The sequence below is a fragment of the Pelophylax lessonae genome (genome assembly GCF_965119305.1).
Source record: "Pelophylax lessonae genome assembly, chromosome: 4".
NCBI lineage: Eukaryota > Metazoa > Chordata > Amphibia > Anura > Ranidae > Pelophylax > Pelophylax lessonae.
The window spans coordinates 495,544,421-495,565,296 of NC_138771.1; the positions used below are offsets into that span (position 1 = coordinate 495,544,421).

The 20,876-nt window shown below is 42.3% G+C and overlaps 1 protein-coding gene across 7 annotated transcripts in view; it reads right to left on the reverse strand.

The window, feature by feature from the left end:
- The window catches only part of CACNA1C (calcium voltage-gated channel subunit alpha1 C), an 800,624-nt gene that overhangs the window by 356,516 nt on the left and 423,232 nt on the right, over positions 1-20,876 (reverse strand). For all 7 annotated transcript variants that reach the window (XM_082255705.1, XM_082255709.1, XM_082255707.1 and 4 more), the window contains exons 7-8: positions 12,890-13,086; positions 11,613-11,716 (exon numbers count right to left, since the gene is read on the reverse strand). In XM_082255705.1, the coding sequence (XP_082111831.1) occupies positions 11,613-11,716; positions 12,890-13,086 (301 nt within the window). The remainder of the gene's footprint in view (positions 1-11,612; positions 11,717-12,889; positions 13,087-20,876) is intronic.

Consider the following 20,876-nt stretch of genomic DNA (forward strand, 5'->3'; position numbering starts at 1 on the left):
AAAAAAGATAGGAGTTATAACCCTCCTCTTTTAGTTCTACTTTAAAAAATAGCCTTTTAAAAGCTTTTTTTTTTATTTTACCATGCTTCTCTTGTGGGTCACAGGAGTGCACTTTGCTCTCCTATGACCCAAAGTCAGTTAATAGTGGGCCATTGCCTGCTATCAGCTGAGATGGCAGAGCCACTCCAGGATCTGCAAGGATCCCTGATCAGCAGTTGGCTCAGCTTCTACATGCACCACAGAGAGCCGAAGCAAACCTCTCCCTGTTCCTTCTAATGAGTGCTGGAGGAGCAGAGCAGAGAGCCGTGACTGACAGTCACGGCTCTCCACCCACTCTGAGCAGTCAGAAAACTGAGCGATCAGTGGTTTTATGATCACTCAGTTCTCGTGGCTAGAGCCGACGTGGGATAGCTGCATCTTCACACTGATGCTGCAGCATGAAGTTGAGTATGTGTGTTTGTTTTTCTTTCAAATCCCACACTTCTCCTTGTAAATTGGTATTAAAATGAAAAAATACATGCAATACTGCTGAGCACAGGTGTGAAAGGGCCCTCAGTCTTTGCACTAATAGACTTGCTTAGAAAGACAGGATAAGTAAAATGCAATCACCGCACCACCTTTTAAAATGTATCTACAGCTAATAAAGCTGTCATTTTGTTTCGTCTGTCCACAGCACATTCTCCCAAAAGGATTTTGCAGTCCTCAGGTAAGTTGGCAAACTCTTTGATCAATTTTTTTCTTTCGTCCATGTCCAGGGAGATTAGCTACAGTGCCATGGGCTGTAAACTTTTTGACAATGTTGTGCACAGTGGGCACATGAACATTAGGATCTCTGGAGATTGACTTGAAACTTTGAGATTGTCCATGCTTGTCTACAATTTTTGTCCTCAAGTCCTCAGACAATTCTTTGGTGCTCTTTCTCTTCTTCATGCTCTGTGTGGCACACAGAGACACACAACAGAAAAGTGGAGCACATTTTTCACAATTTTAACTGGTTGCTGGTGTGATTTCTATATTTTCAGCATCTGGTAATTGATACAGGTGAGTTTCATTACAAATTACAGGAGCACCACAAACTTTGAATGGAATTGTTTCTTACAATTTTAAGAAGGTGCCAATAATTTTGTCCGGTCCATTTTTTTAGTTTTGCGTGAAATGTGTCAGATTTAGCTTTTGTGGCATACCATACAAACAAAAGAAATAAATATGAGAATGCCTAAACATTTGTAATTGCAACAATTTTCTGGGCGAAGTCGTGCATTATTAAAAAGAAATGCAGGTGTGCCAATATGTTTGGCCAGGACTGTAGATATACTGTACTTTTTCTATTTGTCTTAGTGGCAATTTTTATGTGCAGGGAAAGTATTAGGACAATTATTGTACAGAATTGGAATGGCATCAACAACTTGCGCAGCATTTACAATATAAAGGGAGAAAGCACTGTTACAATACAATCAAAGACAAGAGGGTTAGAAGGGCCCTATTCATGAGAGCTTATAATATAAAAGGGTAGGGCAAGTGATTTAAAAAGATAATAACTGTGCAAAGATGAGTTGATGGAGAAAGTAAAAGACAATAATAAAATATGGCCTGATGCACTCCGTGACGCACCTCCATCCCTAGATAACATAGAAAGTTGCAACGGTTTGCCCTTGGGACTTTAAATGAGGTGCGACATGCCCAAGGATGAGTTATAAAATGCAACTTTATTGGTACATACAACGTCAACAAGTAAACACGGACAGATATCGTATTATGAAACAGATTTGTGGAAGAAATCTCATGCTCATGTTCCATTGGCTGGGAATGTCTATCTCGGGAGCTGTGGGCCAGGGATCCACGAGGGCCTGGCGGGACAAACAGGGCCATACGGAATAACAAACCAACATAGTGTGGCATTCATGGTGATGGCATAATAAAGCAATGCTCTGGCAAGAGTTCGCATGTATCATCAACGATCACCGTGGAGCCACTGAAGTGTTGGTTGTGCTTGCGTATGGCCCTGTTTGTCCCACCAGGCCCTCATGGATCCCTGGCCCACAGCTCCAGGGATAGACATTCCCAGCGGCAACCAATGGAACAACTGCGATTTCTTTTGCAACAGATTTACTTTATATATCGCATCAACCCCTGAGGATGTGAACAGTTGTTCACGAAACCCATCGGGCTACCAGGATGCATTTTTATACCTACAACGGATTGTTCTATGGAATACTGTACCTGACTATAAATATATAATATACTATGTATAACACCACAAATCTGTTTTTATAATACAATATCTGTCCGTGTTTACTTGTTGACATTGTATGTACCAAAAAAGTTGAAGTTTTTATCTCATCGTTGGGCGTGTCACACCTCATTTAAAGTCCCAAGGGCAAACCTTTGCAACTTTATAGGGCAAAGTAAGTTCAGTTAGTAGGTGGAGGCAATATAGGCTTCTCTTAAAAGGTGGGCTTTCAGGTATCCCCTAAAGACGAACAGAGTAGGAGATAGCCAGGTAGATTGAGTTAAGGAACTTCAGAGGATAACTGCGGACTGGGAAGTCCTAGAGGCAAGCATGAGAGGAGGTGATGAGGGAGCTAAACAGCAGGAGGTCTTGAGAGGAGCAAAGAGAACAGTTTGAGGTGTTTTTGATTGATGATTTTTTATGTTGTTTTTAGTATACTGGATTTTATTTGTTGGGCAAGTGGAATCCAGTAACGGGATTGGCAGAGAGGGGTGGCAGTCACTGAGGTAGATGAGTCTGGTATTGCCAATCATGATAGATTGTAGGGGGGATAGCCTGTGTAACGACAGGCCTATGAGGAGGGAGCTGCAATTGTTTAAGCAAGAGACAACAAGGGAAAGAATTAATAGCTTTGCGGTGTTCTTGGTTAATAAAGGGGGGGGGGGGAGATAGATTTTGGAATAGTTACGGAGGTAAAGGCGACAAGATTTGGACAGTGACTGAATGTGGGGCCAAAAGGAGAGGTCAAAATCCAGGATTACACCTAGCACCCTGGGATGAGAGAAGGTTCTGATATTTGTTTTACTGATGTCAATAGAATAGTCGGTGGAGGAAACGGAGGGGGGGGGGGGGGATTGTTAGAAATATTAATTTGAAAGATTGACTTTGAGGAAGTGGTATGATATCCATACTGTTATGTCATTTAGTAAGTCAGTGATGCATGAGGAGACTGTGGGGGTGAGCTCAGGAGTGAAGAGGATTTGGTGTCATCAGCATAGAGATGGTATTGGAAGCCATTCAAGGTCATCAATTGACCAACAGACGAATTGTGCAAAGAGAAAGGGTCTGAGGACAGTTACAAATGGTGAAAATGCATTTTTCGATGGGGACACAATTAGAAGAGGATTTTCCTCACTTTGGAGAGATTTTTTTATCACTTCCTTTTGTGCCCTCAGGACAGGAAAAGAAGGGAAAATCTTTCCCAGCATGATACAAACAAAAAATAAACTGATGGGTTTTAAACCCTCCCTACTCTATTCGTAAATAAAAATAAAAAATAAAAAATTACAAAATTTTTGACTCCACATTTACTCTAATGATTATCAGTTTACTTTTAAGCCAGCCAGTACTGGAGTGAGAGGAGGAAGCAGCCCTGGGGTTTTCCCTGGAACAGTACAGAAGGAGAGTATGATCACAATACTGAAAACTTTGCCTACAGCACCAGACCCAGTAATACAGGGAACCATCTTTAACTCAGAATGCCTTCAAACTCAAAAGCAGATTTTGAGCTCAACATCCTCTTCCCTTGCTTTCACTCAGTGTTACGAAATTAAAGCGTCAGGTTATCAGGCAATCTTCCCCACTTCCCGTGTTGTCACTTGAGCGGGCGAGCGACACGCTGTGCGCAGCATTATCAGCAATAAACATTTTTATTCAAGGTATTATTTTCGAGATGAAAAGGCTGCAATTGTATCTGCCGGGAGATAAAGGAGTCGCCGCTCTTGTCGGCAGCTGTTTACGGTGATCATGAATAAAGCTCAGGATTTCAAGTGCTTGCGTCTCCGTCATCGAGCCTGTAATTTGCAGTCTGCTAAAATGGCAAGAGTGCGTGATTAGGGCTCTGGCCGGGACTGGAGAGAAATAGAGCGCAAACAAGGAAAATCGCCACTTTCATAGAGAAAGAGCAAGCGATGAAATGCTTGCTCTTTTCTCTATGATCATTTACAACTTCCCTTCAGTCTTGCACAGTTTTACAGGCTCTGTTCCTGTACTGAAATTGCTTACCCTGATTTCACTCTACACTGGAGCTTCTTACAATGTGAATTAGAAGCTGCAACAAGTCAGATAGAGCCCGTCTCATTTTGTGGCTGCAGGACCTCCAGCATCTTCTAGCTCTCTCCTCCTCAACTGGACTGTCCCTGGCCCGCCCCTTTCACTCATTAGAATATAGTTTTTTCACTAATGGAGGCCCAACATTACATGTGGGCTTACCTGAAGCGGTCTGCATACAAATACAGTCTGCCTTGAAGCACCCACTTGCTCAGATAGACGTTCACCCATCTAGGCATTTTGTTACTTTAGTTCCTGAAGAGGCCATGGGTGGAGCAAAATGCGTAGTTTCTGGTTTCGGTGATGTCCCACCCGGTCCGTGGAGAGCACGCCGTGGCAGCACTTCTGGGTTTAGAGTCTAACATTGCTCTGATATATTATTCATCAGGTAAGTGCAATTCTAACTATATGTGTGTGGTTTTAATAAACATTATTATGCTATGTCAGGATTCCTGTGTTCTTAATGCATATTGAGTAAGCAAAATCCGGAAGATGGTTTGGTTGTGGAGGCCATGAACAAGAAATCAGAGCCACAAGACTCACAAGAGAGTCAAGAGAATCATTTATTTTCATTTATTAAGGGTATGGAGCACACAAAAGCTGTGGCTGTATAGCTAAAGAGTTAAAATCCTCTGGTGAGTGGGGAGGCACTTCAGGGGTGCACACTTGCACTTGTGAAGTAGGTGTAAAGAGGAAGCAGTGAATATGCAAGATTCATTGTTTGAGTGCAGAGCACAATTTATGTATTACATAAAAGTCTGGAGATTCTTTTTATAAGGAATGGACTTTTATATTTAAAATTTTTACTGGTGGATGTAATACCAGAAGATCCTGTAAGCACTTGTTTAAGCACAATGCATTTTATGCATTTGTTCACCTTTATTTATGTGCACAATCAATTTGATAAAACCGCAGTGTTAATTTTGGCATCAAATTTCAATTTAGTTTTAGTCTTAGTCTTAGGACTAAAATGGCATTTTAGTCTTCTGCAAGTGTTTTAGTTTTAGTCGTATTTAGTCGACTAAAACGTCCTATATTTTAGTAGACTAAAACGTCCTACATTTTAGTCGACTAAAACGTCCTACATTTTAGTCGACTAAAACTCATTTTCATAGTCAGGTCAGAGAGGAGGCCTGTAATGCTGCTGCCTGCAGTCAGTGCAGTGAGTGCACACAATGCTGCTCAGAGTGCTGGATGGGGGTCTCAGGTTTAAGGGTGGTCTCTGGTCTGACTCTGAACTGAAGTTGTTTAACAGGATGGGCCGGGTGGGCCTCAGCGGCCCATATGCACGCACACAGTCCTGGATGAATGGCGGAATCGGATGCCAGTGGTGACTGGTGAGTGGTCTGAGGGGACTCAGGGAGGCAGTAATAGCTGGCCTGGCTGTTAACTCACAGTGGGTGCTCTGCTCTGGATGTGGTGGTGGCTGGGTGCCAGTGCCGTGTGAGGAGTCGGGCCTGGTGCGTCTGGCTGTAGTGCTGCAGCTGCAGTGCTCTGGTGAGGTCAGGTGACTGGTCTCGAGTCGACTCTCTTGTAGTAGTCCACTCCTCACGTCGGACGTCACGGGGCACGGCACGCCAGACGCCACACAGGCGGAGCTCCGTGAAAACCGGAAGTTGGGTAAACGTCCCTGCCTCACATTCTCGTTTAGTTTTTGTTTGTTAACGAAAACAGATTTGATTTTCGTCATAGTTGTCGTTATTTGATGAAAATGTGCTATACTTTGCGTCTCGTTTTGGTCAGTTGAAAAATGCCGGTGACGAAAGCGGTGACGAAAACGTTTTGGTTGACGAAATTAACACTGCTGTAAACTCCATTGGCTGTAATGTCATTGCACATATCACCTGAATATATTACCAACATTAAATATTAGGGAAAAATATAAGAAAAGCCTTTGTCTTAATTGTTTAGTTTTCAGCAGCTTAGTAGATGCTCCTTACTTACGCGTATGCGGTGGTGCAATACATGTTTAAACTTTAATGTGCTATTATTACATGCTCTGGATGGAATTGTGTTGCCGATATAGAAATGGCCAGCAGAGGAGTGTTTATTTTGATGATGTCAATTTTTTATTTAGTTTTAGTTATAGTCTTATGACTAAAATGCCATTTTAGTTTTAGTCGTATTTTAGTCTTAAGACTAAAATACCATTTTAGTTTTAGTCGTATTTTAGTCATCTGAATTGTTTTAGTCGCATTTTAGTCGACTAAAATTGTGTTAATTTAGTCGACTAAAACGTTTTAGTCGACGAAATTAACACTTGATAAAGAAATTTGATTTTTTTTACATTTTTTTATTGGGTATGTTTTATAGCAAAACGTTAGAAAAATTGTTTATCTTTCAAAATTGTCGGACTTTTTTGTTTATAGAGCAAAAAATTTAAATTGCAGAAGTGATCAAATACTATCAAAAGTATGCTCTATTTGTGGGGAAAAAAAGGACATCAATTTTATTTAGCTACAGTGTCGCACAACTGTGCAATTGTCAGTTAAAGTAATGCAGTGCCGTATTGCAAAAAATGGCCTAGTCATGAAGGGGGTAAACCTTACAGAGCTGAAGTGGTTAAAGAAGCTTATTAGAAATTTTAGTATTTAGGCTTCAATCTCAGTGGCGGCTGGTGCTCAAAATTTTTGGGGGGGGCGCAAAAAGAAAAATGTAATAGGTATTGCTTCGCGCCAAAAAACGCAGTAAAAAAATTGCGTGACTTTGAAGCTGTGCCCCCTTCAATGCAATGAACACTGTGCTGTGCCCCCTTCAATGCAATGAACACTCTGCTGTGCCCCCTTCAATGCAATGAACACTGTGCTGTGCCCCCTTCAATGCAATGAACACTGTGCTGTGCCCCCTTCAATGCAATAAACACTGTGCTGTGCCCCCTTCAATGCAATAAACACTGTTCTGTGCCCCCACAATGCAGAGTTCAGCGTGCATGCCTCTTTCAATTCAGAGCGCCACAGCATTGTCCCCAATCACTGCAGAGCGCCACAGCATTGTCCCCAATGATTGCAGAGTGCCCACAGCATTGTCCCCCAATGATTGCAGAGTGCCACAGCATTGTACCCCAATGATTGCAGAGTGCCACAGAATTGTACCCCAATGATTGCAGAGTGCCCACAGCATTGTACCCCAATAAATGCAGAGTGCCCACAGCATTGTACCCCAATGATTGCAGAGTGTCCTCAGCATTGTACCCCAATGATTGCAGAGTGCCACAGAATTGTACCCCAATGATTACAGAGTGCCACAGCATTGTACCCCAATGATTGCAGAGTGCCACAGCATTGTACCCCAATGATTGCAGAGTGCCACAGCATTGTACCCCAATGATTGCAGAGTGCCACAGCATTGTACCCCAATGATTGCAGAGCGCCCACAGCATTGTACCCCAATAAATGCAGAGTGCCCACAGCATTGTACCCCAATAAATGCAGAGTGCCCACAGCATTGTCCCCCAATAAATGCAGAGTGCCCACAGCATTGTCCCCCAATAAATGCAGAGTGCCCACAGCATTGTCCCCCAATCAATGCAGAGTGCCCACAGCATTGTACCCCAATCAATGCAGAGTGCCACAGCAATGTACCCCAATAAATGCAGAGTGCCCACAGCATTGTCCCCCAATCAATGCAGAGTGCAGCGTGCGTGCTCCCTTCAATTTAATGCACTTACCTGGCGGCGGCGGGTTCTTCCCTCCTCGATCCAGTCCGTCCTCTCTGCGGCGGCGGCGGCGGGAAGGAGAGCGGCTTCTCCCTCGTCCTCCGAGCGGCGGTGACGGTGAGTGACTGACTCACGCACCGGCACCGCCCCCATTGTGACGTCAGGGATCGGATGTCCTGGATGATGATTGGTCCAGGCTGGAGACTGGACCAATCACAGCCAGGATATCCAAAAGTGGGGGTGTCTAATCGCAAGGACTTGCGATCGGGTTACGCCCCCAGAAGGCTGCCGATCGGCGCCTCTTCTGGGACGTAACCCCACCCCCCCCCCTAGCCACCACTTCCCTTACAAAGGCCGGCGAACCCAATTTTTTTTTTTTTAAACGTTATTTGTTCGCTGTCATTTTTTTTTTTTTCTTCTTTTTTTTAGGGGTAGGGGGGCGGCGCCCTGGCGCCCGCTATGCACGGGCCGCCACTGTTCAATCTACATCAGTATGTTCAACAACATTGCCTGGTCATCCGATTGCTTCCACTTTTGTTGGAAACTTTAATCCTTTGGCCTGTACATTTTATTATGAACTGCAGTGGGCAAAACTGCTTTACAGCTCTTTATGGTCATGTACCAGCAAAATAAACATCGACCAAGCTCACAAAATGTATAGACAAATTATTCATATTTTTTTCTCTGCTCTGCTCAACTAGATTCTGTTGTATCCAAAGAGCAGCTTTGTGTCCTTCTCCAACAATTAAATTAAATATCTGCTAGAGAATAGTGAGACATGACTATTTAGGCACAGGGGCAAGAGAGAAAAAAAGAATAAATAAAGCTGATGTTAACCCCATCCATACAGGGCAGTTACACTCCCTTCCTGCCCAGACCAACTTTTAGCTTTCAGCGCTCTCCCACTTTGAATGATAATTACTCAGTCATGCAACACTGTACCCAATCAAATTTGTTATCTTTTTTTTTCACACAAATAGAGCTTTCTTTTGGTAGTATTTATTCACCACTGTTTTTTTTTATTTTTTGCGATATAAGTGAAAAAAGAGCAAAAATTTTGAAAAAAAAACAAAAACATTCTGTCTTAGTTCCTATTATCGCATTTTGCAAATAAGTAATTTTTTTTCATACATTTGGGCCAAACTTTATACTGCTACATGTCTTTGGTAAAAATAACCCAAATTAGTGGTTATTATTTAGTCTGTGTGAAAGTTATAGAGTCTACAAGCTATGGTGCCAATCATTGAAAATTGATCAGACCTAATCACACCTGATGTACCGACGGTCTGTCTCATTTCTTGAGGCCCTGAGATGTCAGGACAGTACAAATACCCCCCAAATGACCTCTTTTTGGAATGTAGACATTCCAGGGTATTTAGTAAGAGGCATGTTCATTTTTTTCCACAATTCTTGGGAAAATGAAGAAATAATTATTTATTTATTTATTTATTTTTACACAAAATTGTCCTAATAACAAGTTATTTCTCACACCCAGTATATGCATACTTGCAATTACACCCCAAAATACATTCTGCTACTCTTCCTGAGTATGGTGATACCACATGTGTGAGACCTTTACACAACCTGGCCACATACAGAGGCCCAACATGCAAGGAGCACCGTCAGGTGTTCTAGGAGCATAAATAACACATATAATTTTCTAACGACCTATCACACTTTTGAAGGCCCTGGAGCACCAGGACAATGGAAACGCCCTCAAAATGACCCCATTTTGGAAAGCAAACACCCCAACATATATTCTATGAGGCATGATGAGTCTTTTGAATATGTAATTTTTTTCCACAAGTTTTAGGAAAATGTGGAAAGAAAATGAAAACCTATTTTTTTTACACAAAGTTGTCAATTTATAAGATATTTATAACACAAAGCATTGGACATAGCAAAAATTACACCCCAAAATACATTCTGCTACTTCTCCTGAGTATGGCGATACCAAATATGTGAGACTTTGACACAGCTCGGCCACATACAGAGACCCAACATGCAAGGACCATCAGGTGTTCTAGGAGCATAAATGACACATATAATTTCATTACAACCAATCACACTTTTGAATGCCCTGTAGCACCAGGACAATTAAATTACCCACAAAATGACCCCATTTTGGAAAGCAAACACCCCAACACATAATCTAGGAGGCATAGGCTGCAGATAGGTACTCAGGTACTCTGATGGGCTGCAGACAGGTACTCAGGTACACTCATCGGCTTCAGAAAGGTATTCAGGTACTCTGATGGGCTTCAGAGAGGCACTTGGGTATTCTGATGGGCTAGAGACAGCTACTCGGGTAATCTGGTGGGCTGCAGATAGGTACTCGTGCACTCTGGACTGAAGACAGGTAATCGGGTACTCAGGGCTGGAGACAGGTACTCGGGTACTCTGGGCTGTAGACAGGTACTCGGGTACTCTGGGCTGGAGACAGGTACTCGGTTACTCTGATGGTCTGCAGATAGGTACTCAGGTACTCTGATGGGCTACAGAGAGGTACTCAGGTACTATGATGGGCTGCAGAGAGGTATTCAGGTACTCTGATGGGCTAGAGACAGGTACTTTGATACTTTGATGGGCAGGAGACAGGTACTCAGGTACTCTATTGGGCTACAGATAGGTACTCAGATACCCTGATGGGTTGGTGACAGGTACTCGGGTACTCTGATAACAGGTACTTGGGTACTCTGATGGCGCTGGTTACAGGTACTTAGGTACACTGATGACATGCACTCGGGTGCTCTAAAGGGCTGCAGAGAGCTACTTGGGTGCTCTAATGGGTTGGAGGCAGGTACTCGGGCACTCCGATGACAGATACTTGGGTACTCTGATGACAGGTACTCAGAGTACCCAAGTACCTGTCAACAGAGTACTCGAGTACCTGTCATCAGAATACCCGAATACCTGTCACCAGCCCATCAGAGTACCCGAGTACCTGTCACCAGCCCATCAGAGTACCTGTCATCAGAGTACCTGATGGGCTGGTGACAGGTACTCAGGTACTCTGATGGGCTGGTGACAGGTACTGGGATGGACTAGTGACAGGTACTTTGATGAGCTAGTGACAGGTCTTTTTTATTGGGGGGCAATAAGTGTGTAGTATGGACTGTAATCGGTAACTAGCTATTACCGCAATCTCCTCCTCACACAGGATCGGTGTGTGAGGAGGAGAACACGCTTACAGCTAGTTACCAAGGTTTGTTGACATTCTGTGACCGACTGTGATTGGACACATTTCATTGGCTCTTTAACCTGATCGGGGATGGACTGTGTCAGTGTGACACTCTCCATTCCCGATCGCCGCTCTGCGCGCCCCTGGGGGCGCGCACGAGGACAGTGCATGTGGCCAGCTGTGATTGGACATTGCCAGTCACATGGTAAAGAACCATTTTTTTAATGGCTCTTTACACCGATCGCTGTGAGCCTCCGGGGGGGGTGGGAGAGAAGCAGGAACGGGCGAATGTCATATGACGCCCGCCTGGAGGGAGAGAGTGTTCCTGCCGGCGTCATATCCCTATACGCCAGTAGGGAAGTGGTTAAAGAAGATAAAATAAATATTATAAATATACATAATAAATCTTTTAAATGACAGTTCAACAAAATTCCAATAAATGTTAAAGCAAGACAAAAAAAATACATTCACAAAAAGAGGGAAAAATTGTCTCTTACCCGCTCAGCACACCAAGAACCAGATTCAGAACGAAAAACGACCCAAAGATGACGAGGCTGACAAAGTACACGCAGGGCAGCTCATATCCCATAGCATCCTGCATCTAAACACAATCCCAGAGAGTGAATTAAATGAAAGGCAAAAAAGTTGTCAGTCTTATACTCAGAGCTTGTGCATATCATTAAGTGAGTATGACAGGGCATCCCGGTAATTTTTTTGTGTTTTTCTCAACAAGAACAAGTGTAAATCCCGCAGCTCTTCCTATGTTGTAAATTGTCCACTAAACCTCAAATAAAAGGAAATAAGCAGAGTTAAAGGTGCCAGCTAGTTGTGCTACAGTGCAAGAAGGTTGCTGATAGAAGAAGAGATTGGAGTGACAATGAGATGAGCTTATTATCCTGTTGTTTTTCAGTCCATTTACAGCATGGGTGTCCAAACTTTTTTTTAAAGAGGGCCAGATTTGATGAAGTGAACATGCATGAGGGCCGACTATTTTGCCTGACATTCTTTGGACCATTAAAATGAAATACAAATTAACTATTTTATGCAAAGTTTATTGCAAACGGCATACTTTTCATTTCGTCACATGGATGACAAATCTAAACAGGTGTTAAATCACTCTGCCTTTCATATCTGAAGGCCAGATGAAAAAAAAATCCAGGAAGCTGAAATATATGTCAGGAACATTGTAAAGTACATTACATATTATTGGTAATAAAGGTTGTCTGTCAACTTTTAAGTTAAAAAAATATGAACAAGAACATAACACCAAGTATACATGTGGTGTCCAAATATATTTATAACTGATTTAGACCAACTGACAGTAACTGAGATTTTAGAATGTATTCATCTCAATTCGGAGCACGCGTGCTCCCTATTCATTTACTCAAGGGTTAACCACATATAAGCGCTATATGAACCCACCAATGATGATTAATGATGGCAGCAATAATAGTCATAAATGATGCCAATGTATTTTTCCAAATTACCTGTGGGGCCGAATTAAAGCAGACTTTGGACATGCCTGATTTACAGGCTTTGGGAAGGACAAGACCAGTAAGTGTTACAGGGCTGTGCTGTATGGAGCTGTGCAAATTTCAGGACTGGATAGACAGAAACGAAACTACTTTGGCAGATAAAACAGCTCCCTTATATGTATTTCATCTTTATATTTAGCGGTTTACCTTCACCAGATATTAATTACAATTTTGCAAACCAATTCTGCAGCAGAGTTACTCCATTTTGGCTCTATCCAGCAATTCATTCACCAACTCACCCAGTACAGTACGTCTGTCCAGCCCTCCATGGTGATGCATTGGAAGACGGTGAGCATGGCAAATGCAAAGTTGTCAAAATTGGTGATTCCATGCTTGGGCCCATCCCAGCCGGAATCACAGAAGGTCTCATTGGGACAGTGGCGTCCATTATTGCTAGGGAGGGCACAGGGCGATGGCTCCTCTTCTGCAGGGACGTCTAAAGGAAGAGAAGCCAACAATAAGTGTGACTGTTCAGCACATTCTTAGTGATAAGTGTGATGCAGTGACTGTAATTGTGCTGTTTTTGAGTCCCATCAAGTGGTTTTACAAAAAATGTTATATTCACGAACTTGAGGACCCCTAGTGAACCAAATAGGTCCAAATGTCTCTCTTGGACGTTAACGCTCAAGGCCTCATGGATGGGTGCACACCATGGTATCCCAACTTAAAAATGATTGATTGCTTGGAAACCAACAAAGTCCCAGCAAGCTTGAGTTATTTATTATTGATGGGAGCTTTGGATGCAACATAGGTTGTAACAGCTTAAGTCAATCACCAAGGGAATACAGAACTGGATCACTATCTCTGTAAAGCAGGTTTAGTGGTGTTTGGAAAGATTTAGACACCTCTAATGATCGGCTGCATTAGCCATGTTTGAGAAGGCAGCACTCTTGAGCTCCTTTACTCTGGGGTTGATATACTAAAACATTCAAGAGTGCTGATCTTCTCCCAGCATCCACAAGAGAGACACATTGGTGTTGATTTACTAAAACTGGAGAGTAAACTCTTGTGGCTCTTGCGGCTGCTAGGCGACCAGCCAAAATGTTTTTGTTTAGTTCTTTAAAAAATATAAATAAATATACTTTAAAAGTCTACACAATTAGATTAGTAACTTTATAAAGTCACATAAGGATGACATACTCTACTAATCCTTGCATTTATTATTATGTTGCGTACACCAGGTCAACCTGCTTTGTATAAAATAACCCTTAACCATAAAGGGTAAATAGCATTCTAGCTTTACAGTGCCTGGGGTTCTAGGTCTAAATGCTAACAGGGATAGCCTACATATATTATACATTTGCATAGGTTTTCTCTAGGTGCTCCGGTGATCCCCTCAACACATAGGTAAATTAGCTGGCTTCAAACTATACAGATCTAGAGGGTATAGTACATATGCATTTAAATGTCTGTGGTAGGGACATTATCTAGGTTCGTGTTCTAGAGAACATGGTATAGGCTCATGTTCTAGAGAACATGGTAAGGCAGTTTGGAATTTGTCATTGCTCTTTAAGTTAAAGTTTCAGTGCAATCAAAAGTGATATTTTACTCATAGTTAGAGTCAGAACCTTGTTTCTTATTTACCTTGGATACATACTCTCTCTTCCATAGTTCCCAGTTTTGTTCCTGTCCACCTGGGAATTTTGGGTGTCCCTAACTGAACCAGGAATTCAGGACAGGGATGAATTCCTCATAATGGACATGCAGACCTGGAAACTCAAGGCAGGGATGGTGGGAGTCCCAATGCGCACAGAAGGTATGCAGATCTGGGGACTGGAAATGGGTGCTTAACTGTGATATATGACATTTTTGTTTATGGGGTTACTGTAGATGAACTTTAATATTTATGTACCTGGCTTAGCTCTGCATGCACTAGAGCAAATGTGTCAAACACAGATCCTTCCACTGTTAGTGCAGTTTGGCCACACCCGCTGTTTGATGTGGTTTGGTGGTGGGGGGGGGGGGGGGGTTCGGTTACATTGCTGCACCTATTCTCTAAGAAAAAAATCCCTGGATAAATGTATATAGTCTAACAGATACAACCAGCCCTTTGAGGGCAACCATAATATGCTGATGCGGCCTGCGATGAAATTGAGTTTGACACTCCTGCACTAGAGGCTTGGTAGTCACTATAGATGTACATTAACCAATGGCAGCATTGAGAATCCATCACCAACATCCCGGCCGTGTTGTCATGGAATGAGCTCTACTTGAAATAAAAATAAATAAGCTCTCATTGATCCTTAGGCTAGGAATTGGATATTACGTATTGCGATCCGACAGCAGCTTTTTTATTAAGCTTAGCAAGGGAAGGAACTGGCTGGTTTACTCCCAAGACAGCTGGTAATGGGATGTTTATTTTTCTTAGAATTCCCCAGTGACTAAATTAATACTTGATTACCTGGAGGCAATCGTTCTGGAGTCCAGTCCCAGTCACAGATTTGGGACGTAAATTTAGCACGCTGGGTATTTATTGTCATAAAACAGCAATGTCCCACAGGATGAGGATGACACTTTTTGGCTGCATTGGGTGAAAAATTAACTCCAGATTTGGTCTTGTAGGGAAGAAATTTTACAATGCAGATTCACATTTGCTAATGTTTATTATTTGAAAGTGTATCTAAAGCCATTTTTGTTTCTTGTATTGGATGGATCGGGGAAGGGCTCACTAGGAGAAAAAGTGACGGGCGATGCACATTTTATCTGCTTTAGCTCTCTTACCTGTATACTCCCCATGGACCAGAGCAATAATTGGATTTTGTACCTGACCTGTAAAATCTATTTCTTAAACTACATCACGGGACACAGAACAGGCTATAAATCATGACTACCTGGGTTTTGCGCCACCCATAGGTGAATGGACACTGGCAGAAGAATTAAACAGGAAGTCCTCCTATTTAACCCGTTCTCCTCAGAAAGCTCCTTAGATTTGTAGCTTTCTACAAAAGCTAAACCCTAAAAACCCCAGCATTGAACCCCTAAAAACAGGGGAGTAACCTCTGTGTCCTGTTATGTTATGCTAAGTTTTCTTTATCGTACATCACAGGACATAGAGCAGGCTATAAATCATGACTACCTGGGATGTTGTAAAGCAATGTACATGAGGGGAGGGAGACAAAGTAGCCACCGTCAGGCCCAAGGAACCATTCTGCAGCCCGCAAAACCGAAGACCAGGTTGCAGCCTTGCAAACCTGAGCCACTGATACCTGACGATGGATAGCCCAAGAGGCCCCCACAGTCCTACTAGAGTGCACCTTTATCTGAAAAGCCATAGGCCTGGGCAATACGCTGCCGGATCCCCTGGGTAATGGTTGACTTAGTAGCTGCCTGACTTTTCCTAGCACCTTCAGGAAGGACAAACAATGAATCCTGATGATAAAACAAGAGTGAAAAGAACAAACAGCCGTAGCTATTAAAACCTCACTCACTCAGTGCTATGGTGCTAATTGCGTTACCACAAGAAAACTAAAATAACATATAATGTATAAAATATATACAGCAGCTGCTATAGACAATAACAATTCCAAAAAGGTGTGTGTATAATATCCTGTTGTTAGGAAAAACCCCCAACAGAGATACATGCAAACACTAACAGCGCTAATAATGTAACACAGAGCAAAAGTCCCAGTGTAATAGTTCATAAAACAAGGGTGCTCTAAATGTCAAACACATATGCAGGGTGAGTCAGTCCAGATAAATGATCCTGTTGAATCAATCTTGTGTATTTGGTAGGTAGAAACTTGAATATGCATGCACCATCACCTTACCACGGTGGCCCCCTTGGTATTGCCCACGTACCTATAGGAGATAATCAATGCGCCAGATATAATCTGGAGCTAGTTGGAGTATATCTGCCAACCATATGCAGACTTGTATAAAGTACTCGAAATTTCTACTTGAGTAAAAGTACAAGTGCTCGATCAAAAAGTGACTTGAGTAGAAGTGGAAGTGCTCACAGAAAAAGTTACTTAAGTAGAAGTACTAAAGTATTCAACATTTTTTTTACTTAAGTATTGCAAGTAGTTTTTTCAAAAAATTTGCTACTTAAGTACTAAAAGTAAAAAGTACCAGTAGTTTTGAAAAAAAAAATTCTACTCAAGTACTGAAAGTAGAAGTACAAGTACTGTGTTATGTAGTTATTAAAGAAAGAAGTCAAAAGTTTGAACATCATATTGTTTTTTATTATTTCAAATGATTTATTCAAATGATTAACCTGTGTTTGTTAGTAGTTTCTTGATGCACTTTAAGCGCTGTAGCACCATTTATTTGTTTGTTTCATATTTTCTTTTTGTTGGAAAGATTTGGTATAGCAGCTTTTATTATACACAGCCTTTATTTTCGTATGCGCTTGTTTACAAATTACATTATACACATTTTTTTGAGCTTTATGCAACCTGCCATCTACTGTTCTGGCAGTGGTAATTTTTTTAAAAGTAACGAGTAACTATGCAGCACAAAAAAAAAATATCGGAGTAGAAGTATCGAAATCATCGAAAAAATGTAGTGAAGTAAAAGTAGAAGTAGGAGAAAAAAATTCTACTCTAGGAAAGTACAGATACCGCATTTCGGTACTTAAGTACAGTACTTAAGTAGTTCTACTTCGTTACTATACATCTCTGACCATATGCAAGTTTCTACCTACCAAATACACAAGATTGATTCAACAGGATCATTTATCTGGACTGACTCACCCTGCATACAGTATGTGTTTGACATTTAGAGCACCCTTGTCTTATGAACTATTGCACTTGGACTTTTGCTCTGTGTTACATTATTAGCGCTGTTAGTGTTTGCATGTATCTCTGTTGGGGGGTTTTTCTAAAAACAGGATATTATACACACACCTTTTTGGAAATGAATCCTGATTGCTGCAGAAATTTTCAAATGTGTCTTAACAGCACAAACCACCATCTAATGTGTGCAGGGCTTTTTCTTCCAGCAACTCAGGACTGGGAAAAAAAAGAAGGCATGACAATTTCTTGATTCAAATGAAACCACATTTGGCAAGAATGACGGATGAGGATGCAGTTCCACCTTGTCCCGTGGAGAACTACAAACTGACTCCTTACAGGAAAGAGTTGCCAATTCCAACACTCTTCTTGTCAAAGTAATTGCCACCAGAAGAACCACCCTCTGAGTTAATAGGAGTAACGGACTCTCAAGAATTGGTTCAAAACAGCCAGAACCAAATTCAAGTCTCATGGTCACAGGGGAGACTTAACAGGCAGAACTATACGAGTTACCCCCTTAGCAAAAATGAATGAGTGGGAAACAATTGGTCTCTGGAAAAAAAAAAGAGATGATATATGGGCCTTTAGTAGTACTTAAGGCCAACTTCATCTCCACTCCCAGTTGGAGGAAAGCCAAAATGAGACCAATCATGTTGCTAACAACCATCCAACTAGTGGTTATCCCAATAATGGGTTAAAATATTGTAAACGGCATCCATCCCAATTTACTAGAGCAAACTGTGCCACAAGGGCCAGAAGGGGAAAGGAGGCGGGATTTTGAGCATTGCCACAAGAGTCAAACAATTATTGTACAAAAGAATTTTATAAAAATATGAAAATTTATTGACATATTTAATTAAAACATCCCCACACAGTAGGGCTAGATAGCAACAATTAAACCCATGTAACACATGACAGTATAGACTTTACAGTGTTGGTACACATCCACGTGTAAGCCCAATGATACTCGTCCAAGGCCTTAATGTGTTTCAACTCTATTCAGTCTTCCTCAGGGGGATACTGGACATTGGAGTCACACTGATTTCTCTGTATGTGAGCACCAGTGTTTTAGCAGAAAAAAACTTTTTTAGAACACATATGGTGCATTTAGTGTCTCTATGGAAGTGAGGAGACAAATAAAATCGCAGGCTTGTCCAAAGTGGGGACGCACCTTAACCAATATTGCTGGTCATTTACATACAGGTATGAACCACATCCACATGCATCCATGTATGCAGCCACAATAAAGAATCTGAAAAGATCACTGAAGAGCAGCCGCCATAAATATTAAAACACAAATAAAAATTAAAATGAAATGTCATTCAGTGAATACACAACAAAATGCATTTATTAATTTTATTTACCCAACTACACTTGGGACTCATTCATACATGTGTTGATTATGAAGAACGAAGCAATTTTCACGAAATGTTCCTACAGCATTTATGATGTGTTTATGACGTATTTTCATTGTGTTTATAAAGCGCTGAAAACACTTGATAAATGTCCACGGAAGCGTTGTTATCTAGTGAGAAATGCTTAAAGGGGAAGTGATGTAAAGGTAATGATCTAGTTTGAGGCGTGGTTGGGTTGTGGTCTGATACCAGGCATTTTGTGCATTTTCTGCGAGAATGATTCGCATACTTTGATCTCTATGACACTTGTCTTGGTCCAGCTTAGCTTTGCTGAAACAAAAAGCTTTGCCACTGACAACAATGCTCAATGCCTCTACTCCAACATGGCACTATGCGTATTGCTAGCTGGCTTGATGATTTTGCCATCAGACAGAAGCAAATGATGTTACCGCATGGCTGCTCTGTACAAACAGGAAGTGACTGGAGCTGCTCTATTCTAATTCTCTATTCTTTCCCAGTGCATTCTTGGATACAGGAGCCTGCACTATACCTCCCAACCTTCCCGGATTCGCCAGGACCATCCTGGAATTTCAACTTCTGGTATTTGACTCCACTAATATCCCTGTCCGATGCACGCATGCAGCTGGCGAGGCTAATGCTCGCTCAGTACACAGCCCACCCACTCAACTGCCCCACAGGCTCTACATGCAGTACAAGGAGGGAGGAGGAGGTATGCTAGTATGCTCCTCCACCTCCTGCCCATGTTCTCCTGTGCCCTCAACCCCCGGCATGCAGCCAATGCTGTACTGTGAAGGGGTTGTGTGGGCGGGCACTGAGCAGCCAGTGTACACAATTCCTGCCTACTGTGAGTGAATTCTCCCCTCTCTCTATTCCTTCCATTCACTGTATTGATCCATCCTTCCTGCCTTCCATGCACTGTACTGATCCATCCTTCCTGCCTTCCATGCACTGTACTGATTTATCCTTCCTGCCTTCCATGTACTGTACTGATCCATCCTTCCTGCCTTCCATGCACTGTACTGATCCATCCTTCCTGCCTTCCATGCGCCTTAGTGATCCATCCTTCCTGCTTACATGCGCCATAGTCATTCATCCTTCCTGCCTTCCATGCACTGTACTGATCCATCCATCCTGTCTCCATGCACTGTACTGATCCATCCTTCCTGCCTTCAATGCACTATAGTGATCTATCCTTCCTGCTTTCCATGTGCCATACTGATCCATCCTTCCTGCCTTCCATACACTGTGCTGATCCATTCTTTCTGCCTTCCATGCACTGTACTGATCCATCCTTCCTGCCTTCCGTGCACTGTACCAATCCATCTTTCCTGGCTTCCATGTGTCGTAGTGATCCATCCTTCCTGCCTTCTATGTACCATAGTGATCCATCCTTCCTGCCTTCCATGCACTGTACTGATCCATCCTTCCTGCCTTCAATGTGCCGTAGTGATCCATCCTTCCTGCCTTCCATGCACTGTAGTGATCCATCCTTCCTGCCTTCCATGCGCTGTAGTGATCCATCCTTCCTGTTTTCATGTGCCATAGGGATCCATCCTTCCTGTTTTCATGTGCCGTAGTGATCCATCCTTCCTGCCTTCCATGTACCATAGTGTTCCTGGCTTCCATGTGCCATAGTGATTCATCCTTCCTGTCTTCCATGTGCCATAGTGATCCTTCTTGCCTTCTATATACCATAATGATTTTTCCTCCCTTCCATGCACAATAGTGATCCTTCCTCCCTTCCATGTACTATAGGGATCCTTCCTTCCTTTCTTCCATGTACCATAGTTATCCTTGCTGCCTTTCATGTACCATAGTGATCCCTTCTTCCTTTCTTACATATACCATAGTGATCCCTCTTTCCTTTCTTTCATATACCAAAGTGATCCTTCCTGCCTTCCACGTACCATGGTGAGCCTTTCTTCCTGCCTTTCATGTATCACAGTGATTCTTTCTTCCATGTACCAAAGTGACCCTTCCTGCCTTCCATGTGCCAGTGTTCATTCCTTCCTTTATTCGATGTACCACAGTGATCCTTGCTGCCTTTCATGTAGCAGAGTGATCGATTCTTCCTTCCTTCCGTGTACCATAGTGAGCCTTTTAGCCTTCCTTCCATATAC